Source organism: Crocodylus porosus, unplaced genomic scaffold (assembly GCF_001723895.1).
Source record: "Crocodylus porosus isolate Cpor-Errol unplaced genomic scaffold, CroPor_comp1, whole genome shotgun sequence".
In the NCBI taxonomy this organism is placed as follows: domain Eukaryota; kingdom Metazoa; phylum Chordata; order Crocodylia; family Crocodylidae; genus Crocodylus; species Crocodylus porosus.
The window spans coordinates 76993390-77013161 of NW_017728949.1; the positions used below are offsets into that span (position 1 = coordinate 76993390).

Sequence of the window (19772 nt, forward strand, 5' to 3'; positions counted from 1 at the left end):
CCCTGAGCACGGCCCAGCCCCCCCCCACGGGAAGAGGCCCACACAGCCCCTGAGCCCACAGTGGGCAGCCTGCCCTCTATGCACAAATCTGGGGGGGCACATGCCTGTCATGCCTCCTCTGGGGTGTGTGCAGTGGTGGGAGCCACCTTCCCCTCCCATGTCCCCTCGGATAAGATGCCCATGGCTCCATCCTCCACCCTGGCTGGGCAGTGCCTGCCCCAGCCCCATTCCCTCTGTCATCATGGGGGACTTGATTTTTCCCCCCTCCCCCCAACATGGCTTCACTCCCACAGACTTACCAGCAGGATGTTACTTTCCAAGCTGCTGGGCTGCATATGGGCAATCGGATTAGTATTGGCTAATATGGCTGGCTAGTAATCAAATGCCAGTATCAGACAAAAAAAAACTTCATCTGTGTACCCCTGATTTCAGTCCACCAGAGCTCAGTGCTCAACATCCTCCAGCCTCAGCCCCATAACACGTCAAAGATGTTATCTGTTGACTAATCTTTTGTACTCCAGTCATAGCTGTTGTATCCAGCTAATTATCTGAGTAAAACTCTAATCCAATCTAATGAGTATGATGCTCATACTTTTGGCCCTGCACGTCACATAAATGGTCTGGATTTCACATAAATGCACATGTCTATAAGCTGGATCAGGCCCCACACCACCTCTGCCTGACCAGAACCCAGTCTTGCTTAGGCAGGGGCTACACAGGATCCTGGAGCCCTATTTCCAGTGCGTGCGGGTGGAGGCAGCCCTGTGCCACTTCTCCCCATCTGGGATTGGGCTCTGGGGGCCAGCCTGCACAGCTGATCTAGTCCACAGGGCCACAGCCTATGGAGCCCACAAGATCCATGAGGAGCCCCGCAGACCAGATGACATGGCTCCAAGGGCCAGATTTAGCTTGTGACTGGGGGTTGAGCCCCCCTCATCTGGTCTCTTCTCTATAAGTAAAAATAGTTTTTGGTTTGTTCTTTTACCCTTGAGTTTACCAGCCATGTTATGCAGTTTTAGAGTGAACTTCTGATTTAGAAACTTGCATCTAACATGTATATCCATTGGTACTGATTGTAGTAGCTGGACTTATTAACTGAAGGTTGTGATTGGCTGCATAAACATTCAGATAATATGGGAGAATTCTCCTGGGCTCGTTCTCCTTGTAGAAAAACTTATCCAGAGGGTCCTGAACAAGTATTCAAATGCCTAGCCCCTGAGGAGCAGAGAGCTTGCAATAGTGATGCTGTACAGCTAGGGTGCCCTTATGCACAAATCTCAACATGTTCTGCAGGCTCTCTGTCTGCCTGGAGACAGAATGGCAACAGTGCACAAGGCAGCTCTGATTGGCTGACCAAGACTCCTCAGGTTTAGCTGGTGTCTTCATGCAGCAGAATATGCAAATTGGGAAGGTACTTCTATTAGGCCAGATTAAACTAGCTAACTCTGCTGGAGGATAGTACTGCCGAACACAAGTACTGTCCTACTGTGGTGTTATTTATTCTGCCATAGTGCACATTTAGACAGTGACCAAGGCTGTATGGGGCACAGTGGTGCTAAGGGTGAAGGGGCTGGTTGCCAGCCAATGCCTCTGTAGCATGTTGAGCTGGGTTGGAGAAGTTCTGGGTTGGTAGGTTGACTCACTGAGTCCTCTGCCAGCCAGGCTGCACCACCCTAGATCAGTGTGCTACGGTCCTGGGTACACCTGTAAACACTGCGCCTGGGAGTGATGAATGCTGGCACACAGTGCCCTGGAGTTTTTTGCATTGCATTAATATCACGTATACAAATGCTCTCCATCTCCGTGAGAGGGTTTGGAGCAAAGCACCCTGGTCTTCGAGGACTGTGTTGTCGCTTCTCTCAGACATTCATTGACCAAGGAGGAACTCTCCCAGGAGTGATTTAACTCTGGTTATTCCTAGTTTATTTTTTCTCCCAGAGCCATTTTTGCTCTGGAAAAAAATCTTGAACTTCTGTGCTTTCATGGTTTCTCCTGGGAGAAGAGCAGCTCTCCAAGGAGAAACTGAGTATCTGTACATGGCCTCAGTTGGTATGATAGAGAGCTGGTGACTGAATCGCCTTGCTATGACCACAAATGGGGGAAGAGATCCTCTTAATCTTTTTGATTTCAGATCCTAAATGGTACCCTCATTAGTGCTTGGATACCAAAGCTTCTATATGTCTGTCTGAAATTTCCATTGTCTTGCCAATAATCTAGTTATTTCAGCAATATAGTTACCTGTTTTTAATAGGAAAAAATTGTGACACTGGAGATTGAGGCAGAATAAAATGAATATTAAAAAAATCTGCATTTAAAAATTTACTCAAAGCAATGATCAACTTAAATTGGTACACCTCAGACACCCAAGTACCTTGACATGGAATTTATACTATAGTTGCTCCAGAGAATATGCAGCATTGGCAAAAAATTCATAATGATCTGTGTATCCACCAATCTGAGTATTGTAAGATATTTTTCTAATTTTTGCCCCTCAGATATGGAAGACTAGATATTGTATGTGTAGTAAATTGAAACTGGTCAGGGACACGCACAGCCCCAATATAATTATTTCTGAGTAGGTAATGAAAGCATGTATTCTTTGAGATAAGCCATATGCTTTCTTAGCTTGGAAGTGTTAAATACTACTTAATCATTAACATTTTTAAGAAAAAAGATTTCTAGTTAACTTTCAGGGATTTTAAAAATGTGCAAGGTTTTGACCTCCATTATCCCCATGGAGAAGTGAGGTGTATGGTGAATTTGGTCCATGTTTTCGTTCTTTTAATACTAACCTTGAGCAAATGTAATTCAGTGGCATTCATTACTTACAAGTGAACAAAATATTTTTGGTCATGTTCTGAGCTTTTGTTGAGGCAGACTTGGAGTGCCTTGATAAGGGAGCTTGACTGAGTAAAGAGTAAGAAAAATGTTTAGGTTTACACTACAGAAATATTGCTGGGAGGTTTTTTTTTGTAATTATATATTTGGTTTGTTGTGTTGAGTATCTTTAGGGGTAAAATCCTTCACAATTAATAAATAGGCTCTGAGAAAATTGCAATTTTTTTGTCAAATTTACGGCACGTGTGCTAGTAAAATATAATTTTTTCATGGAATATTCACAGAGCAACCACTGATATTGGAAAATGGGTCCTAGTAGTTCTGTGAGTATTCCATGAAAAATAATACTTCAATTACGCATGTACAGCAGGCAGGCACACAGCCATAGGCAGTGGAAGGCTAGGGCTAATGGGACTTAAGCCCCCTCAAACATGGGGCAGTGCAGAGGGCTGCAGGGCAGCCCAGACGTGGGCTCTGGGCAGCTGCAGCAGGGGGGAGGGGTGCACACAGACAGACATGGAGCCTTCATGTGTCTGGGATTGCAGCTAGACAGCACTGCCCACCACAGCAGGTAAATTGGGGAAATGGGAAGGCTGTGGTGGGTGACAGATTTGAGCCCCCCACAGTGAGGGAGTGAGGGAGTGGGGCAGGGGCTGAGGTGAACAGAACCCCGGGGTAGGTTGTGGGACACTCGGAGCCTGCGAGTGGGGGGGCTCTGGCCACTGCACGCACCTCAAGAGAGACCTAAGAGGCATGTACCCCCTGGATGCCATGTGCCAGCTGCCACTGGCTCCTGAGGCAGTGGCAGAAGCATGCAAAGCCCAGCAGACAGCCTATCTCTGCCCTGTACACAGATCGGGGGGGGCGGTGCATGCCCCCCAGGCCTCTCTTGTGGTGCACACAGCGGTGAGAAAACCCCCTGTGCCTCTGGATGAGTCACCTCGGCTCTGAGTGTCCCACGACCCACCCTGGGGTCCTGTTCATCCCAACCCCTGCCCCACACCCTTCCTCACTGTTGGAGCTTCAGTCTCCCCCCACAGCCCTTTCCCTCCCCTTCCCCGACTTATCTGCTGTGGTGAGCAGTGCTCCTCACGCTGTCTGGCTACAATCCTGGCTCCGTGTTTGTCTGTGCATGACCCTCCCCACCAGCTGCAACTGCCTGAAGCCTGTGCCCAGACTACCCTGCAACCCTCTGCGCTGCCCTGTGTTTGAGGGGGCTAGGGCCTGTTAGTCCCAGCCTTCTGCCACCTATGCTTGTGACCCTTAAAAATGGCGGTACAGGGCAAATTTCACGGTTTCCATGTAGTCAGTAAAATCCCAATTTTCTAAGGGCCCCAATTATAAATAATCAAATGGTCGGTTTTTGTTTCATTAGCTTATCAAAATATTGTACACTCCTAACAAGTTTGTGTTCCAGAATATGGTTTTGATCTGTGTTAATATTGTATTCAATTTCAACAGAATCGAAAGAATGATGAAGCCTCTTATGAGAAGATGTTGAAACTGAGAAGAGAGTTTAGCAGAGCCATAACAATTTTGGAGATGATTAAGAGAAGAGAGAAAACAAAACGCGAGTTGTTGCATTTAACGTTAGAAGTTGTGGAAAAAAGGTAAAATTACTACACAACTTTATTTATGAGCGTTTCCTTTTAAATATGTATAAAATATTTAATTAAACAAAGGGTTTCATTCTTATCTGTGATGCCCAGTGAATTTCCTCATAACATTTACTTAGTTGAAGGCTTAAATCCCATTTTTAGCCTCATAGAAGCTGAAAATGGTATTTGTTGGACAGCTTTATTTTTGAAAATGCATTCCTAATATAATATAACAATATTGCAATTGTACAATTTTTCGAGGTACCATTTGGGTGACTACGGAGGTGAAATACTTAATGAAGTCAAGCTTAATAGACCTGACAAGGAGATGAGCACAACTCCAGCAACACTTCATAATGGAAACCACCACAAAGTTCAAGAATGTAAAGTTAAGGTAAACTTACTTCTGCAGTGTTGTCTTTTCTTTTGATAAGCTCATCTAGTGAAGCTGCCCACACAACAAATATTCCCAGTAGGTACTTTTATTGGGGAAACAGAGTAAAAGTTGATCTCTAGTGAGAGGAGCTTACAGTTTAAAGCAGGGGCCAGCAGCCTTTTCAAGCTGTGAGTTGGAACAGTGGAGCTCCAGTTCTATATGGGCTGCCTGGCTTGGGTGGTACATCAGCAGCAGCAAGGGGCCAGACCAGTAGGTGCTACACCCACACTGCTGCTGCTTCTCCCCAGCCCCCTATTCCCTGGCTGCAGCACATATGCAGCTTCCAGTCTGCACTACTACTTTCTCCCCCCTTCCCCTTGTTAGCTGTAGTGCACGTGCAGTCAGAAGTTGTGGGTATAGCTGCCAGGTGCCAAGCCTGAACACGGGTCCTTTGCAGAGACAAGGCCTTCTGGTTCTACAGGCCACATATTGTTGGCCCCCGGCTTTAAAATACATTGTCTAGATTTTGAAAACAGTGAATGACTTCACCATTATTTAACAAATAATAATGCTATATTCTTCATATCCTTAAAACCATCAGGGAGTGTAGTGGAAAATGTATACACACAAGAACCTCTAAAAAAAGAGAACAGTGGCTTACGTTATACAGTGTGATGTTTTTCTGTTGTCTTCATTTGTAGAATAGAACCTTGAATTTTTTTCTGTAGCATAGTCATTGGCAGAATTGACTCACAGCACAGATTATGTTCCTTTAGAAATTAAGGGTATCAATCACAGCTAATGAAGAAGGTACAGATGTTGAAAATGCAGCCAACTGTTCATGCATGAGAAATCCTATAGTATTTAAACCAGGGATGGCCAGGTTGTGGCATGCGACAGATAGTGGGTGGACTGGGACCACGGCAGCAGATAATGCAGGGAGCAGAAAACAGCAGCAAGTCAGGCACGGAGTAGAAAGTAGTGAAACCGACAGGGCGTGGGGCACAGGGCATGGAACAGAAAGCAGAGCAGCTGATTTAAGCAGGTGAAGGATGGGAGTGCTACTGAGGATGTATGGGTAATTTGTGGTGCACTTGCCAAAAAAGATTTGCTGTCATTGATTTAAACTAATGATATTTTCAGGTAAAATACCAGTATTGTTCTGCATTTTGCATTATGTTAGGTGTTGGGAAAAACTAGAAAAAGCTGTGACCTACTATAGTTCTTGGAGGATATCTTGGACTTTGTGGGCGCATCCAGATGAGCACAGTTGTGCAGTATGTGGTGCTGCAAACCATGTTTTCAGTGCCACATACCACATAGTCCAGAGCTTTCTACGCTGCAGGGCATGCTGCCCAAGTGTGTTCTGCTCCATTGTTTTCCACTTTTTTTGGACCTCTGGATATCCAGGGGTCAAAAAAAGGTAGAAAACCCCCCTGAAACAACGCATACTTGAGCAGCATGCACTGCTAAAAAGTGGAGCCAGGCCTTTTGCAGCTGTGCTGCAGCTGCCAGCCAGGCTTCGCCCAGCAGGATTGCTGTGGCTGCAGCTCCAGAAGGCCCCTAGGACTCCAGGTACGGTTGCTGGGGCCAGCACAGTACTGGCCCCAGCCTCCCCTACACCACCCGGGACAACTTGTCACATGCCAAAGTATGTGTGACACGGGCATTTGCCAGGGACAAGATATGGCAGTGTAAGGTGCGCCACTGCTCCTTGTCCCCAGGGAACAAAACATCCTTACACATCTGGATGCGCCCTATGTGGGTAGCCTTGATATTACTGAGAGCTGTGCACTATCAAAGCAGCTGTCAAGTGTGCTGGGGGCTTTTTTTTTCTTTCCTGTGACCATTTGAGAGAATCAAATTGTAGACTGCATATAGAAATAAGGCAGGCAACACATGAGCACTTTTTTATGTAGAAGCATCACAGTACAGAGATGGGGCCTGGGAAGACAATGTATGCACTGATGTTTGCTAGTTATTTTGACAGCTAGGACTAATTTAAGCTCCGTGCAAAATAAAAATAAAATGCTAAGGAGAGAAGGACCTAAAGCAAACAATTCTTGCTGAATCCTGTCTGATTGTTGCTGAACACTTGTCACCCAGATAAATTTTCCAGAAAACAAATGAAAAAGAATAATTTCTCTATCCTCACTAGCTACAGTTCGTTCTCCTGAGTATGTAGGTTGCCTGCAGTAGGTTTTGAAGACCTGTTCAGTCTAGTTTTTAAGCTGTTGGGAGCTTCTTCCACAACATAATAGATCTTATTTAGGAACCATTTTACATTCTTGATAATTTTTGTTTCTCCTTCGTGTCTATGCCCCTCAACTACCTGTGTATTGCAGCTCCACGTCTTCATTTTGAGTCTTATTATGGTTTGGTTGAGCAATAACTATGTCAGGCTTCTTCTAAGTGTGCTTCATATGAAGGCTGGCTGTCCTTAAATAGTTTAACGGATCATATTATTAGGACCTTCAGTTCCCAAATACTTCCTAAGGGCTGTTGTTTAAGTGGCACAGAATTGAATCCAGTATAAAGATCAACTTAAAGAAGGAGAAGAGTGAATCCTTTTCTGCATACCCAATATGAACTGGGCTGGGCGAGGTCAGTGGGTCTTTTTACTTCCATGTTTCTGAAACTGAAATTGGCCTCTTCTAATGAGGCTCAGTCTGTCGGGGAAGATGGAAAATGATGGAAGCAGACAGGACAAAGTACTTCCACTTAGGACAAAGTGAAAGCAGAATTGTATGTTAAAAGTTCCTTAGATAGTTCTCCTTTTGCTGAACTCTAAGAGGAAATGGCCCAGCACAAAAGAGTAAAATTAAATATCTGTACAGCAACACCACATTTAAAATATAATAGATTGCGGCATATAACACTTTGTCATATATAAACAAAGGTACGCATTTAATTTTAAGGAAGATAATCTTTTTTCTTCCCTTTCTGTACATGAGGAGGAAATATGGTAGTTCGAAAGCCCTGCTTCTGTAAAAGTTGTGGACACCTAATGAAACAATATTTTAAAAATAAAATTGACAAAAAGTAGCAGGATTTTGTCAGTTCTGTTTTTTTAAATTACATTCTTCATAGTTTTGTGTTACTGCTTCTTGGTATCAAGTGACTTTTTTTCTTCCAGAAGTTTCTTTTCTTGACCTGCTGTTTCTGGGTGACTTGATTTTTAATATTGTAGTAGTTTTAATTAAATTAATTGAACATCAGATTCTGTTTTTAGTAATCATTTTAAATATAGGTTTTTGCAAGTATTTTATAGCATTTAAGATTAACCATGCAAGTCCTTACAGGTTTTATTTAACGCTTATGACACCTAGTGGTCAGCAGGTTAGTTACAGGCAGTTTTATGTTTATACTGTTATAGGCGCACATGCTTTGTATCATGTATTTTTAGTTTCTGAACTGACTTCTGTTGCTTGCATTAGCTTCATTCCAACAGCGGTGTTCAGAAGTACATTTTTGGAAAAACTATTTCCTTAGTATACAAACTTTTTTTCTTGCAACTGAGCATGATAAAGGGTCTGAAAGTTCAAAAATGTAACTTGTTAATACAAGTAAAATTGACTCTGAGTAAAAATTCATAGTTTCATAGTTTCTAGGGTCAGAAGGGACCTGAGCAGATCATCTAGTCTGACCCCCTGCCATGGCAGGAAAGAATACTGGGGTCAAATGACCCCAGCAAGATGTTCATCTAACCTCCTCTTAAAGACCCCCAGGGTAGGAGCCAGCACCACTTCTCTTGGAAGTTGGTTCCAGACCCTAGCCGCCCTGACTGTGAAGTAGCGCCTCCTGATATCTAACCTAAACCTACCCTCTGCCAGCTTGTGACCGTTATTCCTGGTCACTCCTGGCGGTGCTCGGGAAAACAGTGACTTCCCCAATGCCTGCTGACCGAAGCAGTAATAGTAGATTATTTCAACAGCTTTAATCTGTTAAAATTAGATAATGAAATTAGTATAACAGAAATCTAAATTAAATGCAACTGATAACATAAGACATAGAGCAAGTCAAATGAGATTTTTCTGCATTATATAGCCCTGGAAATTTTAAAGTATTAGACTTGTAGGTCTCTTGCCCTAAAAAGCTAAATTTTGGAAAAAAACCCCACAGTGGGATTTCAAAGTCCAGCATGCTGAATTGACTGACAGACAGCACCATAAAACCCAGAACTACATAGCTATATAATCTAAAAAAATATTTTGTTTGGTATAAATCATAATCCAGTGGTCTCTTATTTATTTATAAAGTTCTAGATCAACTTTATTTCTCAGTATTCTGTTCATGAATAGAATTAGTGTTGCTCCAGGCTGAGATCGGTAATGATTTATTTAAATGTATATTTCATGAAAACAAAAGAACAGTTTTAATTTACCAAATATTTTGTTTTCTTTCTCTTGTCCAAAAACTCCTGTACAAACAGCATTCTCACCATTCATCTCTGAAGGAAGACATGTCAGATGTTGTTCGACAAAAGAAAAAATATCCAAAGAAGCCTAAAACGGAGTGTGTGATAACTCCTCAGCAACCCATGACTGAGCCATTGCCTGTTATCAATAAGAGTGATATTAAACAGTATGACTTCCATAGTTCAGATGAAGATGAATTCCCACAGGTAATACTTTGTTAGTAAAGTGAAAAGTGAGTGTATTCTAAGAACTGGAAAAAATTGAAATTGTCTTTGGTTTAGGTAATCTAATTACAAAAGAGGATGCTTGGTTTTGGACAAGTGCCAAGTATGCTCGCATGATATTTGAGATTTTTCTTATCATATTGGACGATAAGTGACTTAGCTGGTAGAGAAGGGGATCGGGAAGTAGGCAGACATTAGTTGTTTTCCTGATGTTTGTCCTGGGTGTAAATTCTTTCTTCTGTATTTTCTAAGCACATCTGGTGTTGTTTTCTTTACAGTAAATGGGTAAGGATGGTAACTTGGGCAGTTGTGTCCTAGGGAACTTAGCACAGAACTAGAAATTGCGTGCTCAGGTTTCTGTTTCTGATACTGCCACTGATTTTATGATGTGACCTTGCAGATGTGTGTTTAATCTTTCAGTGCTTTGTCCTGCTTATTTTGAAAAGTCATAGTTTTACCCATTTTATTTGATTCAGGTTCACGCATAAAGAAGTTAGATAAATGCACAGTGTCATTACTACATGTGTAATCAAAAGTTAACTGCTCATAACCTGTGTTTTAATTAAAACTGGTGTGTGAAATATCTTTCTAATAAGTAGACAGTACAATTTTAGTGAGAGAATTTACTTGTGCCATAGGTACCCTCACCAGTGTCAGAACCAGAAGAAGAGAATGATCCTGATGGACCTTGTGCTTTCAGAAGAAGAGCAGGATGCCAGTATTATGCTGTAAGCATTTTTTTTATATATATTACATTGGTAACAGGCTAACAGATGACTCTCTGTCCTCTCTCCAAGCAAAAAAATATAGGTTATTTGTTAAGTCCAAAGAAAACCAATTTTGATTTTTCATAACAGCTTTTCATTTTGTGCTCACCCTTTTTATTCTGGTTTTAAATTAAAGCTTCCCTATTTTCTTAGCTACAACTCTAAGAGTTGCTTCAAGAGAATCTAAGGCACTTATAGCTAATCAGTTCAACCATTGCTTCTAGAAAACAGGAAGAATTGTATGTCCAGTTTTCCCAGTTCCTCCCACAGGTCGTTTTGGCATTGGAGTAGAGATTCCACAGGCTTCATCCCTGCCTGTTTTTTTTATAGGCAAATCTGCACCTCCTTCCCTCCCTTGGGTGCCTTGACCATACTCGCATATATTGTATAGCATGCCCCTCGCGTCCTTCATGTATAGCACACCTTTCATGCATTCAGTATATTCCAGTCTCTCACCTCGTACAGGTTCTGCTTTGAAATGTATACCTACTCCTCTGCTTTGTTTGGTCATCCCAGCCCAAGTAGTCCCCTGCTCCCTTAGCTCCGTCTCCAGCATACATGTTTGATTGTGCCAGGTCTTTGCCAACAAAGTAACTTACTTTGGGGGTGGTAAGGGGGAAAATGAAAAGCCCATGTAAGAAAGATACCTTTTCACTTTTTAAGTGGTTTTTTAAAATGCATTTTATTTTGTATTTGCTTCTGTTGCATCAAAATATTACCTGTTTTAGCCAGTGTAGAAGTAAATTCTTTGAAGACGTGTGGGGGATCCCCTCCTCCAAAAAGGTTGGGATCCACTGCTTTAAGGTTTGTTGCATTAAATGCAAAATTATAACCTTACTGTAATTAAGTGGATTGGTTTGGAGATAATAGCCAGAATATCCAATGTGTACCCTTTAGAAATTCCACTGGAGGCTTAGTGTGGAGTAAGTAGTGTGGATATACAGTCTCTTCCACGTGTACTGTATGTCTGGGCTATTCCCAAGCAATTTGTTTGCATCTTTGTCAGTGCTGCTGGTCCTCAAGCTGTCTGAAATTACTGTCATTCTTGTACTCTTCTGCTAGCCAGCTGCTTACGATGACTCATTCCATATGTTAGATAAGTGTGTGTGAAACCACCTCTAGTTTCAAACAGCTCAGTTATCTCTCTTGTTCTCCAATTTTGCTGAGTTGTCTAATACTAGCTACAAAGGCTCCTTCTTATTGCTGCTAACATAGTCATCATGTATTCAGCAGCAGAGATGTAGCTGGAACTTCCTCCTCAACTTTTTAAACAACTACATGAGCTAGTTTTGACATTGTTTGTTTCTCAAACAGTCAAGGAACTATTGCATACATTTTGAAATATGATTCCTCTCTTCCACTTATCATTTGCATATTCTTTTTGGAAAATGCTGTAATGTTTTACTTGTGACTTCAATTTATTGGTTCGGGGGAGTTTCATGCCCTTTTACTGCTATATATAACAGTGTACTATAGCATCATGGCTAACAAGTAGCTTTATATAGCCATAGTTTAATAGATTGTAAGTGTAACTTTACGTTTATGGAAAATCTAATTGTCTACTCCTGCAGCCTCGTTTGGACCAAACTAATTATTCATGTGAGAATACAGAATTGGCAGAATTGGATAAGCTGAGGTACAGGCATTGTCTTACAACCCTTACAGTTCCAAGAAGATGTATAGGATTTGCAAGAAGGCGACTTGGCAGGGGTGGAAGGTACAGTGGCATTTCTTTGATTCTTTTGACCCTTTTTAAAAGAAGCATGGGTCAAATGGAGATACTGCCTAACTAATGGTACTTTCATTTTTTGCTTCCTTTTAAATCAGGATCATAATGGACAGATTATCTACAGAACATGATCCTGTCCTGAAACAGATTGACCCTGAAATGCTGAATAGTTTTTCAAGCTCTTCCCAAACTGTAAACTTTTCTCCTAATTTCTCACGGACAAATGCTTCCAATAAACATTGTGAAAACAGACTGTCTCTTTCTGAAATACTAAGCAATATCAGATCATGTCGACTACAGTGTTTCCAGCCAAGGCTACTAAATTTACCGGACAGTGATAGTGAAGAATGTACCTCAAGGAAATCAGGGCAGACTGTGAATAATAAAAGAGTTTCTGCAGCATCTGTAGCTTTATTGAACACCAGCAAGAATGGCATATCAGGTAGGTAAGGATTTAAATTGTTGTGAAATTTGAAACATAGCCCTTGGGAATGGATGGATGACTTCATTGGTGGGAATATGTTGCCAAACAAGTCCAGGTAAAATCAAAATGTTTGAAGAGCTTAGAATATGCAGAGCTTTTCCATCTCAGTAGAAATTTGCATGTGGGGCTGGAAACTGTTGAGTAACAGTTTGTACATCTAGGAATCAGAAGGTCAGGGTTTACCTGTACTTCAGTATTGCTCTGCCACCCCCCCCACCAAAAAGAGGCTGAGATTCAGCATCTCAAATGTATAGCCTCAATCTATTTAAGGAGAGAAAAGTGCCATTTATAAATAGAAAAAAGTGGAAGAGCATTTATATTAAAAGAGTTATTCATTCTGTGTTCTTATCCAGCAGATATACAGATACACTTTTGCTTTATTTATTTTTTTTGATAACTACCCCAGTTTTGTTTGCATGTATTGCTCTACATCAGTGGTTCCCAAACTTTTTTTTTTCTTTCCATGCCCCACTTCTGGGAGCAGAGTGTGGTGCCAGCGGCCCAGGGGTGGGGGAGCTCCTGGCACACAGCGTGGCGCATCTTTTCTGTGTGGTGCCACTGGCATTGCCCCCGTGACCCCCATCTGGGTTGTAACCTGCAGTTGGGAACTGCTGCTCTACATATACATGATGCTCATAAGCTACTGAAGAGTTGTGAGTCTAGTTTCCAGATAGTTGCAGGTCATAGTCATGAGTAGCAGGTACCATTTTGTAAATGTTGATGGCTTTTTGCGAAAATCATTGGTTTTGTATATTTTAACTAATTCTGAACTGAAGTTTTCACTTTTATGAAGTAGTCTGAGACCACAAGTGTTTAGTGTTTGATTATGTTTGAAGACTGTTTGATTTAGAGTTTTACTTTCGTGCTCAGTTTTTCTAACTGTTTTGTATTTGTATAAATGTGATTCATAAGTTAGCTTTTCCTTATTTATCCTTTGTGGAGTATTTGTCAGTTTAGATCCTACTGTAGATGAGCATGTGCAAGAGCAGTCTTTTGAATATCGGTGCCTCTTAAGGCTATACAGATTGACTGTGCCGCCTCCTGCATAGATGCCACTCACAATCACCCTCCTGTCCCCTCCCCCCAGTCTCCCCTGCCCTTTTGTTGCATCAGCCTATGGACAAAAATGGTATACAGCTGGTTCTTATCTGTTGATTAATCCTTTTCATAATTTGGACCCACTGCTTCCCGTAAAGCAGGAACATGAATATATGAAAAAAACCAAAACAAAAAAATTATAATTTTTCACTGATCTACAAGATTTTGAATGAAACCCACCTAAATGGACTAAATATTGATGAGATGGGAGTTTACCTGTACAGGCATCCTTGTAGTAAAGAGGTATTTATTGTGACTACCTCTCAGTGGAGCTGAGTCCATATACTGAATTAAGATTTGATCTGTCTTATTCTATACAGGAATACACAGATTTTAAGCAGTCTTTAGATTCTGAGGAGATGAGAACAATGATCTAGAACTGTTCAGATACTTGATTTTTGGGTTTGGCTTTCAAAATTAAAAGCGACTTCTGTTTAGGTTGACCAGAAATCAGGGTTTTTTATTTTTCTAAGTGAGATGAGTACATTTTTCAGTTGCTCATATCAAGTGAAATATAACCCACAACCTTTTAACCCACAGCATTTTAAAATTTCAGAACTTTTAATAGCCATGAAAATGTTAGCCTAGTGGTTTGGTAACCTGGCCAAGATGCAGGTTTAGTTTCTTCCTCCTCTAAAGCACTGAACCTTTTTGTGTAAACAGAGTGTCATTGCAGCATGGGTTTATAACCCAGGTAGACGTCCCTCTCCCAAAATGTGTCCAACTGTCATTTTTTCCTTTTTTCATTCAGTAAGTATTTAAAAACTCCACGCAAAATGAACAGAAGCATCACAGATATTGAGTATGCCCTAACTTAAAATGATACCCTAAAACCCTTCCCAGCTTTTTATCCTCCTAGCAGATGAGGAGATCTGGATTCAGTCTACTAAGGAAGAAGTGGGAATCTGGCCCAGGTCGTTTGAACCCTGAATAAATTCTTGAAGCATTTACTGAGTGTGGTAACAGGTTGCTTCCACCATCCTTTTCCCTGGCCATTGTTTTCTACCTAAAACAGTTTGGCAAATTCAGCTGAAATTCTAAATAGTAAATTTGCCCCCATAACTATTCAGAATTTAAAAATATTCTGGCCCTATCAGATTCTTAGCAGGGGAAAAATAAAAAATAAAAACACCAGCTGCAAGACAAATGAGGTAGTCTGTTTAGCCAAAAAGACTTGACATGAAACTGTTGGCACCCTCTGCATCCAAGTAGCATACATGATGCCACAGACATAGTTGGTATCAAAACCTGTGCCAAGACTTGTTACTGAATCCCAAGACTACATGGGAGAGAACATTCCAACCCCTGAGACACAGACTTCAGGTATATCTCAGTGTGAGACCTGGTGATAAGTAGTCTTGCCTACAACTTTGAAGGTTCCCAAGTAGCAACCCTGCCTCTTATACTGATTCAGGCCATCACCTGTGATCATCAGTACAGATCTTACTGGTGCAGTAAGAGTACGCCCCAGTCAGTACAGCTGGAACTATTTTAATAACTGCCATGCTGAAGATGTTGGCTCCATCTCTAAAGGAAGCCTGTCCCTCTCCATCACCATGGTATATATTTTTATCACCTCAAGAAGAGTCTTTTTTTCTCCTTGGAAATCTGTGATTGGCACTGCTGATAAGTCTGCCAGTAAAATCCCAGTAAGAAAAGTACTTGACAAGTTTCCATAATCTCCACAAAGACCTTCATTCATCAGTGTTGGCAATATGACTTTTTCAGCCCGCACCATCCAGACCAGCTCCAAAATGGAATTTTCAGACAACAGATTGGTTGATCAGCTGTTGGTATTTCTGCCAGAGTGCAAACCAATTAGATGGTCCATCAGAAACTAACACTGACCAAAGTTACATTACGTTTACAAACTGCCTAATTGAAATAGCCAAACTCTGTGTACCTAGAGGCTTTAAGCCATTATGTGCCATGCTGGGGTGAGCAGTACAAGCAGCTCTTTAACCTCACCAAGCAATGCAATGACTCTGCATTGTAAAAAGAACTACAGAACTACATCTATTTGGGTCTTCAGTTAGCAGCTGATTGTTGTCATCCCTTGCAATAGAGGCAAGAGATGACAACAATCAACTGCTAACTGAAGACCCAAATAGATGGAGGCTTAAGAGGCTTAAAAGTTGTAAACCATTTGTACATGAAACCCACAAGCTCCTGGTAGAGATTGGGGATGCTGAACCAAACCTAAGGGCAGCAACGAAATGGGCTGGCCACTGGGAAAGGTCAGACCCATTCCTACAATATTTTGTGCTGGCACCAAATGATTCCCCCATTGGGCATGACCTTCACAGAGAAGTGTGGGTCAAACTGAACAAACTGAGATCTGGATATAGATGTTTCAAAACAACACTTTACAAGATGAACATCTTGGACAGTCCTCCATGAGAATGTGGTATTAACAGCACAGAACTTAATTGAAAGCTGCAGTCTTTCCAAATGTCCAGACAGTGCAGCTGGAATCACATTGAGCGGTAATACCGGACAGTGGCTCATAGATTTGGAAGTTGGTATCTGATGCCATATGAAAGAGAGGAAGTTCTAACAGGAGACCCAAGTGGCCCCTGAAACATGTTATCTCCTTGTTCTCCCAGCGGTGGCCCCTTATGATCAGCAAGGGATTTCATATGCCACTTCAGGGGATGGATTTCATGGAGCCTTGACCAACTTTTAGGCAACAAAAGTTTTCTTACCAGAGAACAGAGTCTTGTCTCTTCTCTAAAAGAGCAATACAGGATAATTTGGACCTAGGTGAAGCTTCAGAATCAAAGATGCTCAACTATATGCTGTACTTGAGATGGGCTGGATTGCCTCCCATCCATATTGGCATGGCATGTTATAGTAAAGTCACACTTGGTCGTCTTTTATCTGACAGTATCCAGACTCCTTGAGGGCCTCCTACAAAGTTACGTACCTGTTTTTCTGCAAAGAATCTTGATAAGACTTTCTTGAAATCCCTAGATCTTCTATTCAAACTGTTAGAAGGGAATACATCAAACAAGATGGCCTTTCTTGTATCTGTCACCTTTGCTTGTAGTCAACCAGCTCCAAACATGTGACTGAACCTTGAACTACGTAATTTCAGAGGCAAGCTAGGGTTTTGAAACAGCAGCTGATGCTTCTTATTCACAGGATTCAGAGAAGATGCTGCTTGTTGGTTACCTACAGTGGGATGATGCATACTTGAAAAAAGGGTGCCTGGTTTCCCTACAGGAACCAGTTCTTCTACCCAATGGAATTACTTACGATAGAAGTCTGGCAGTGCTGAAGGTCTTTGATTCAAATTTTGCCGGCTACAAATATATGGTTTTTGCAGATGTGGATAATTAGTTATAAGTAAAATAGAGAACTGCCAATTAGGAGTGAGGCCAATTTCTTTAAATGATTGTTTTGAAAGTGTTCTGCAAATTTTTGCTGCAAATAACCTGTGAAGGTTCAACATCATGTACAGACTCTCTCCAATTAACAAGATATTTCAGACCTATTTTTTTTGTAAAACTCATCACTTTTTACGTTTTGAGTTTAAAATAGTTGGACTGAAGTGTCCTTTATGCGTAGATAAAGAGCTGTTATCACGCTTAGGTTGTTAATTATTTCTAAATCTTTATGGACCATTTTAGACTTACGTTTGGCTATTTTGAAATGCCAAAGTTGCTTTTTACTACTAAAGCCAAGAAATTACAGTAAAGCTTCCTTCGGCTGTCCTACTGCTGCTTGCTTGGATATTAGGGTTTTTTATTTTCTAATGAATGTAATGTGTATATGTGTGTGTGTGTGCATGCGCACACACGTAAAGATGCACAATTCTTCAAATACTAAGTAATTATAGGATAGTGAAGAGCTTTATTACCAAGCACAGAAAAGAATGTAAATGTTTTCCTTCTTTTTTTTGCATTTCTATAACTTATTGTAGAACAGATATAATTAGATGATATAACTTCTTAGGCCTCTATCCTACAATTAACTCTGCATGGGTTTGCCAAGGGTCTGCCTATTTAGAATCAAAGACAAGACTAGGTGTTTAATCTAAAAAGTTATCTGTACAACAACTACAACTGAAAGTTTTCTTTATTTTACTAAGTGTTTTATGAAACAAATTTATTTTTTTTCATTGGAAAGGATCATTTTTGACAGCTTGCAGTTTTAAAAGATTTATTATTTATTAAATAATCTGAATTTAATGCTTAACATTTAATGGACACAGACTGTGAAACTTTGCTTTTGCTTTCTTATGCTGCATGAAGAGAAGATCCTAATGTGCAATGCAACCTAAAGTTGCTGTAGGAACCTTAATTTTTGTTTTTTGTTTTTTTTTTTTACTCTGAAAAATAGAACGTTGCAGCTTTCACATTGTATGCAAACATTTGTTAGTTAAAAGACAGAATGGAAAGAAGGAGGATAGAAATTTGTAACCCCACTAGAAAGAGGCTGTGATTGGAGATTCCTTATTTAGAAGAATTGACAGACCTGTCACCAGAACAGATCCACAAAGTTGGAACAGATCATTTGCAGTGACTGAAAGGGATATGGATGCTAAAAGGGATCCATTTTGAAATGGAAATGGATCTACTGACTTTCTTAGTCCTTCATGTTGGGAAAAGATTACACACCAGGATTCCACTTGGAACTATTAAAGTAACTGCCATGCTGAAGCTGTTGCAAAAGTAGAAGCTCAAATAATGTTTAACAATTCTTCCAGTCTTTAGAAAAGGGGAGAAAGATAAAATGATGAAGATTAATAGATGGCTCAGGGATTGATTTTGAGACATGGAAGGTTTTTGAGACATTGAACTATTGTGAGGCTTTTATGGAGGTATAGTACTTTTTTTGATGGGGCCCCACCTAGGTACCCAAGGAAATAGTTTTCTGGGATCAAGGCTGTCCTGCCTGATAAGAGCTATAAACTAAGAAATGAGGGGAGATGTTTTGGAGAGACTTAAAATATTTCCATGTCAGGTTTTAATATACAGGAAAAGTAAAATGAGATAAATGAGCATACGGCAATGGGGAAAGAAGTATTAATGCATAAAAGTATGTATGGACAGCAAGGAGCAACAAAATACTGATGAGAACAACACCCAGATGATTCAGTTAGTGGAAAAACTGCAACTGTTACTAAACTTGAGTGTGGTTGATAAGAAACTACTGAAAAGTTTTCATAGACAGTAGGGCTGGAAGGGACCTCGGAAGATCTTCGAGTCCAGCCCCCAGCCCTGTTCGTATGCTAATGCCAAAAATCTGGTCAACAAAATGGAAAAACTTGAATTACTGATCATGGTGTTACGGGGATAAGAGAAACATGTTGAAATACCAGTCATGGCTAAAACACGTATTAAAGGGATAGATAGAAGTAAAGGTGAAGGTGCTAGGACAATATTCTACATTAATAGATGTGATAGATTGTTTAAAGGCGGGGAGATATAGAATTGCATTGATAAAACAATGTTTGGGTTAAAAACACTTTAGGGGACATTGGTAAAAGAAGGCTTACTAATAGTGCCAAGGGTCTGCTGTTAACCTGTAGAGAATATGACTTGGATGAGGGTAGACATCTCAATAATGCTATTGGAGAGAGAAATACAGTAAAACCCGTGTTGTCTGGCATTCTGCAAGCTGGAATACTCTTATTAACTGGACGTGGGGGAAGAAGGATCGCATGCGGTGGCTATCGCCACTGTTGTGCGCACAGGGCATAGAGTGTCAAAAACGAGCAGGAATCTTATCAGAGGATAAGGCACAACACCACATTTATTGGAACATGAAATGTAAGAAGAACAAAGAACAGTAAGGTTATCTGCTTCACTCATTCCCATGTATGTTCATTCATTCATACAAAAAAAACAAGCACACATGCATACAGTCTTGCAAAGGTTAAGGTGTTACCAAGTTCTAAAGTTGCTCAAGTCAGTCTGGTGGCCAGCCGGACTGACCACAAGGGATGGAATCAGGTCTTGTTGGACACACCTAAAACTCCTCCTTGCAGGTGGAAAAGACCCAAAGCCTTGTGTTTGTGTTCACTCTTTATAGTGATAACTGTCCATACAAGCCTATGGATTCCACTGAGTCAGATGCGAAGGTCATCCTCCTTGTCCTGTTGGCAGGCGGGGATTGGTAGGACGTGATCTTCTGGTTTTGTGGTCTGCAGTCTTCGGGGGGAGGGGTCATTGCTTGCAGTCTTCAGCTATTGAGGTGAAGCATGATCTAGTATTTGGTAATCCTTAACTGCTG

At 41.0% G+C, this 19772-nt stretch overlaps 1 protein-coding gene across 1 annotated transcript in view; it reads left to right on the plus strand.

Annotated features, from left to right (window-relative positions):
• EPC2 (enhancer of polycomb homolog 2) overlaps positions 1–19772 on the plus strand; it is an 89921-nt gene that overhangs the window by 43530 nt on the left and 26619 nt on the right. Inside the window, exons 5-10 of the mRNA XM_019554209.1 lie at positions 4300–4448; positions 4698–4830; positions 9245–9436; positions 10093–10182; positions 11793–11938; positions 12049–12392. Coding sequence (XP_019409754.1) covers positions 4300–4448; positions 4698–4830; positions 9245–9436; positions 10093–10182; positions 11793–11938; positions 12049–12392 — 1054 coding nt within the window. The remainder of the gene's footprint in view (positions 1–4299; positions 4449–4697; positions 4831–9244; positions 9437–10092; positions 10183–11792; positions 11939–12048; positions 12393–19772) is intronic.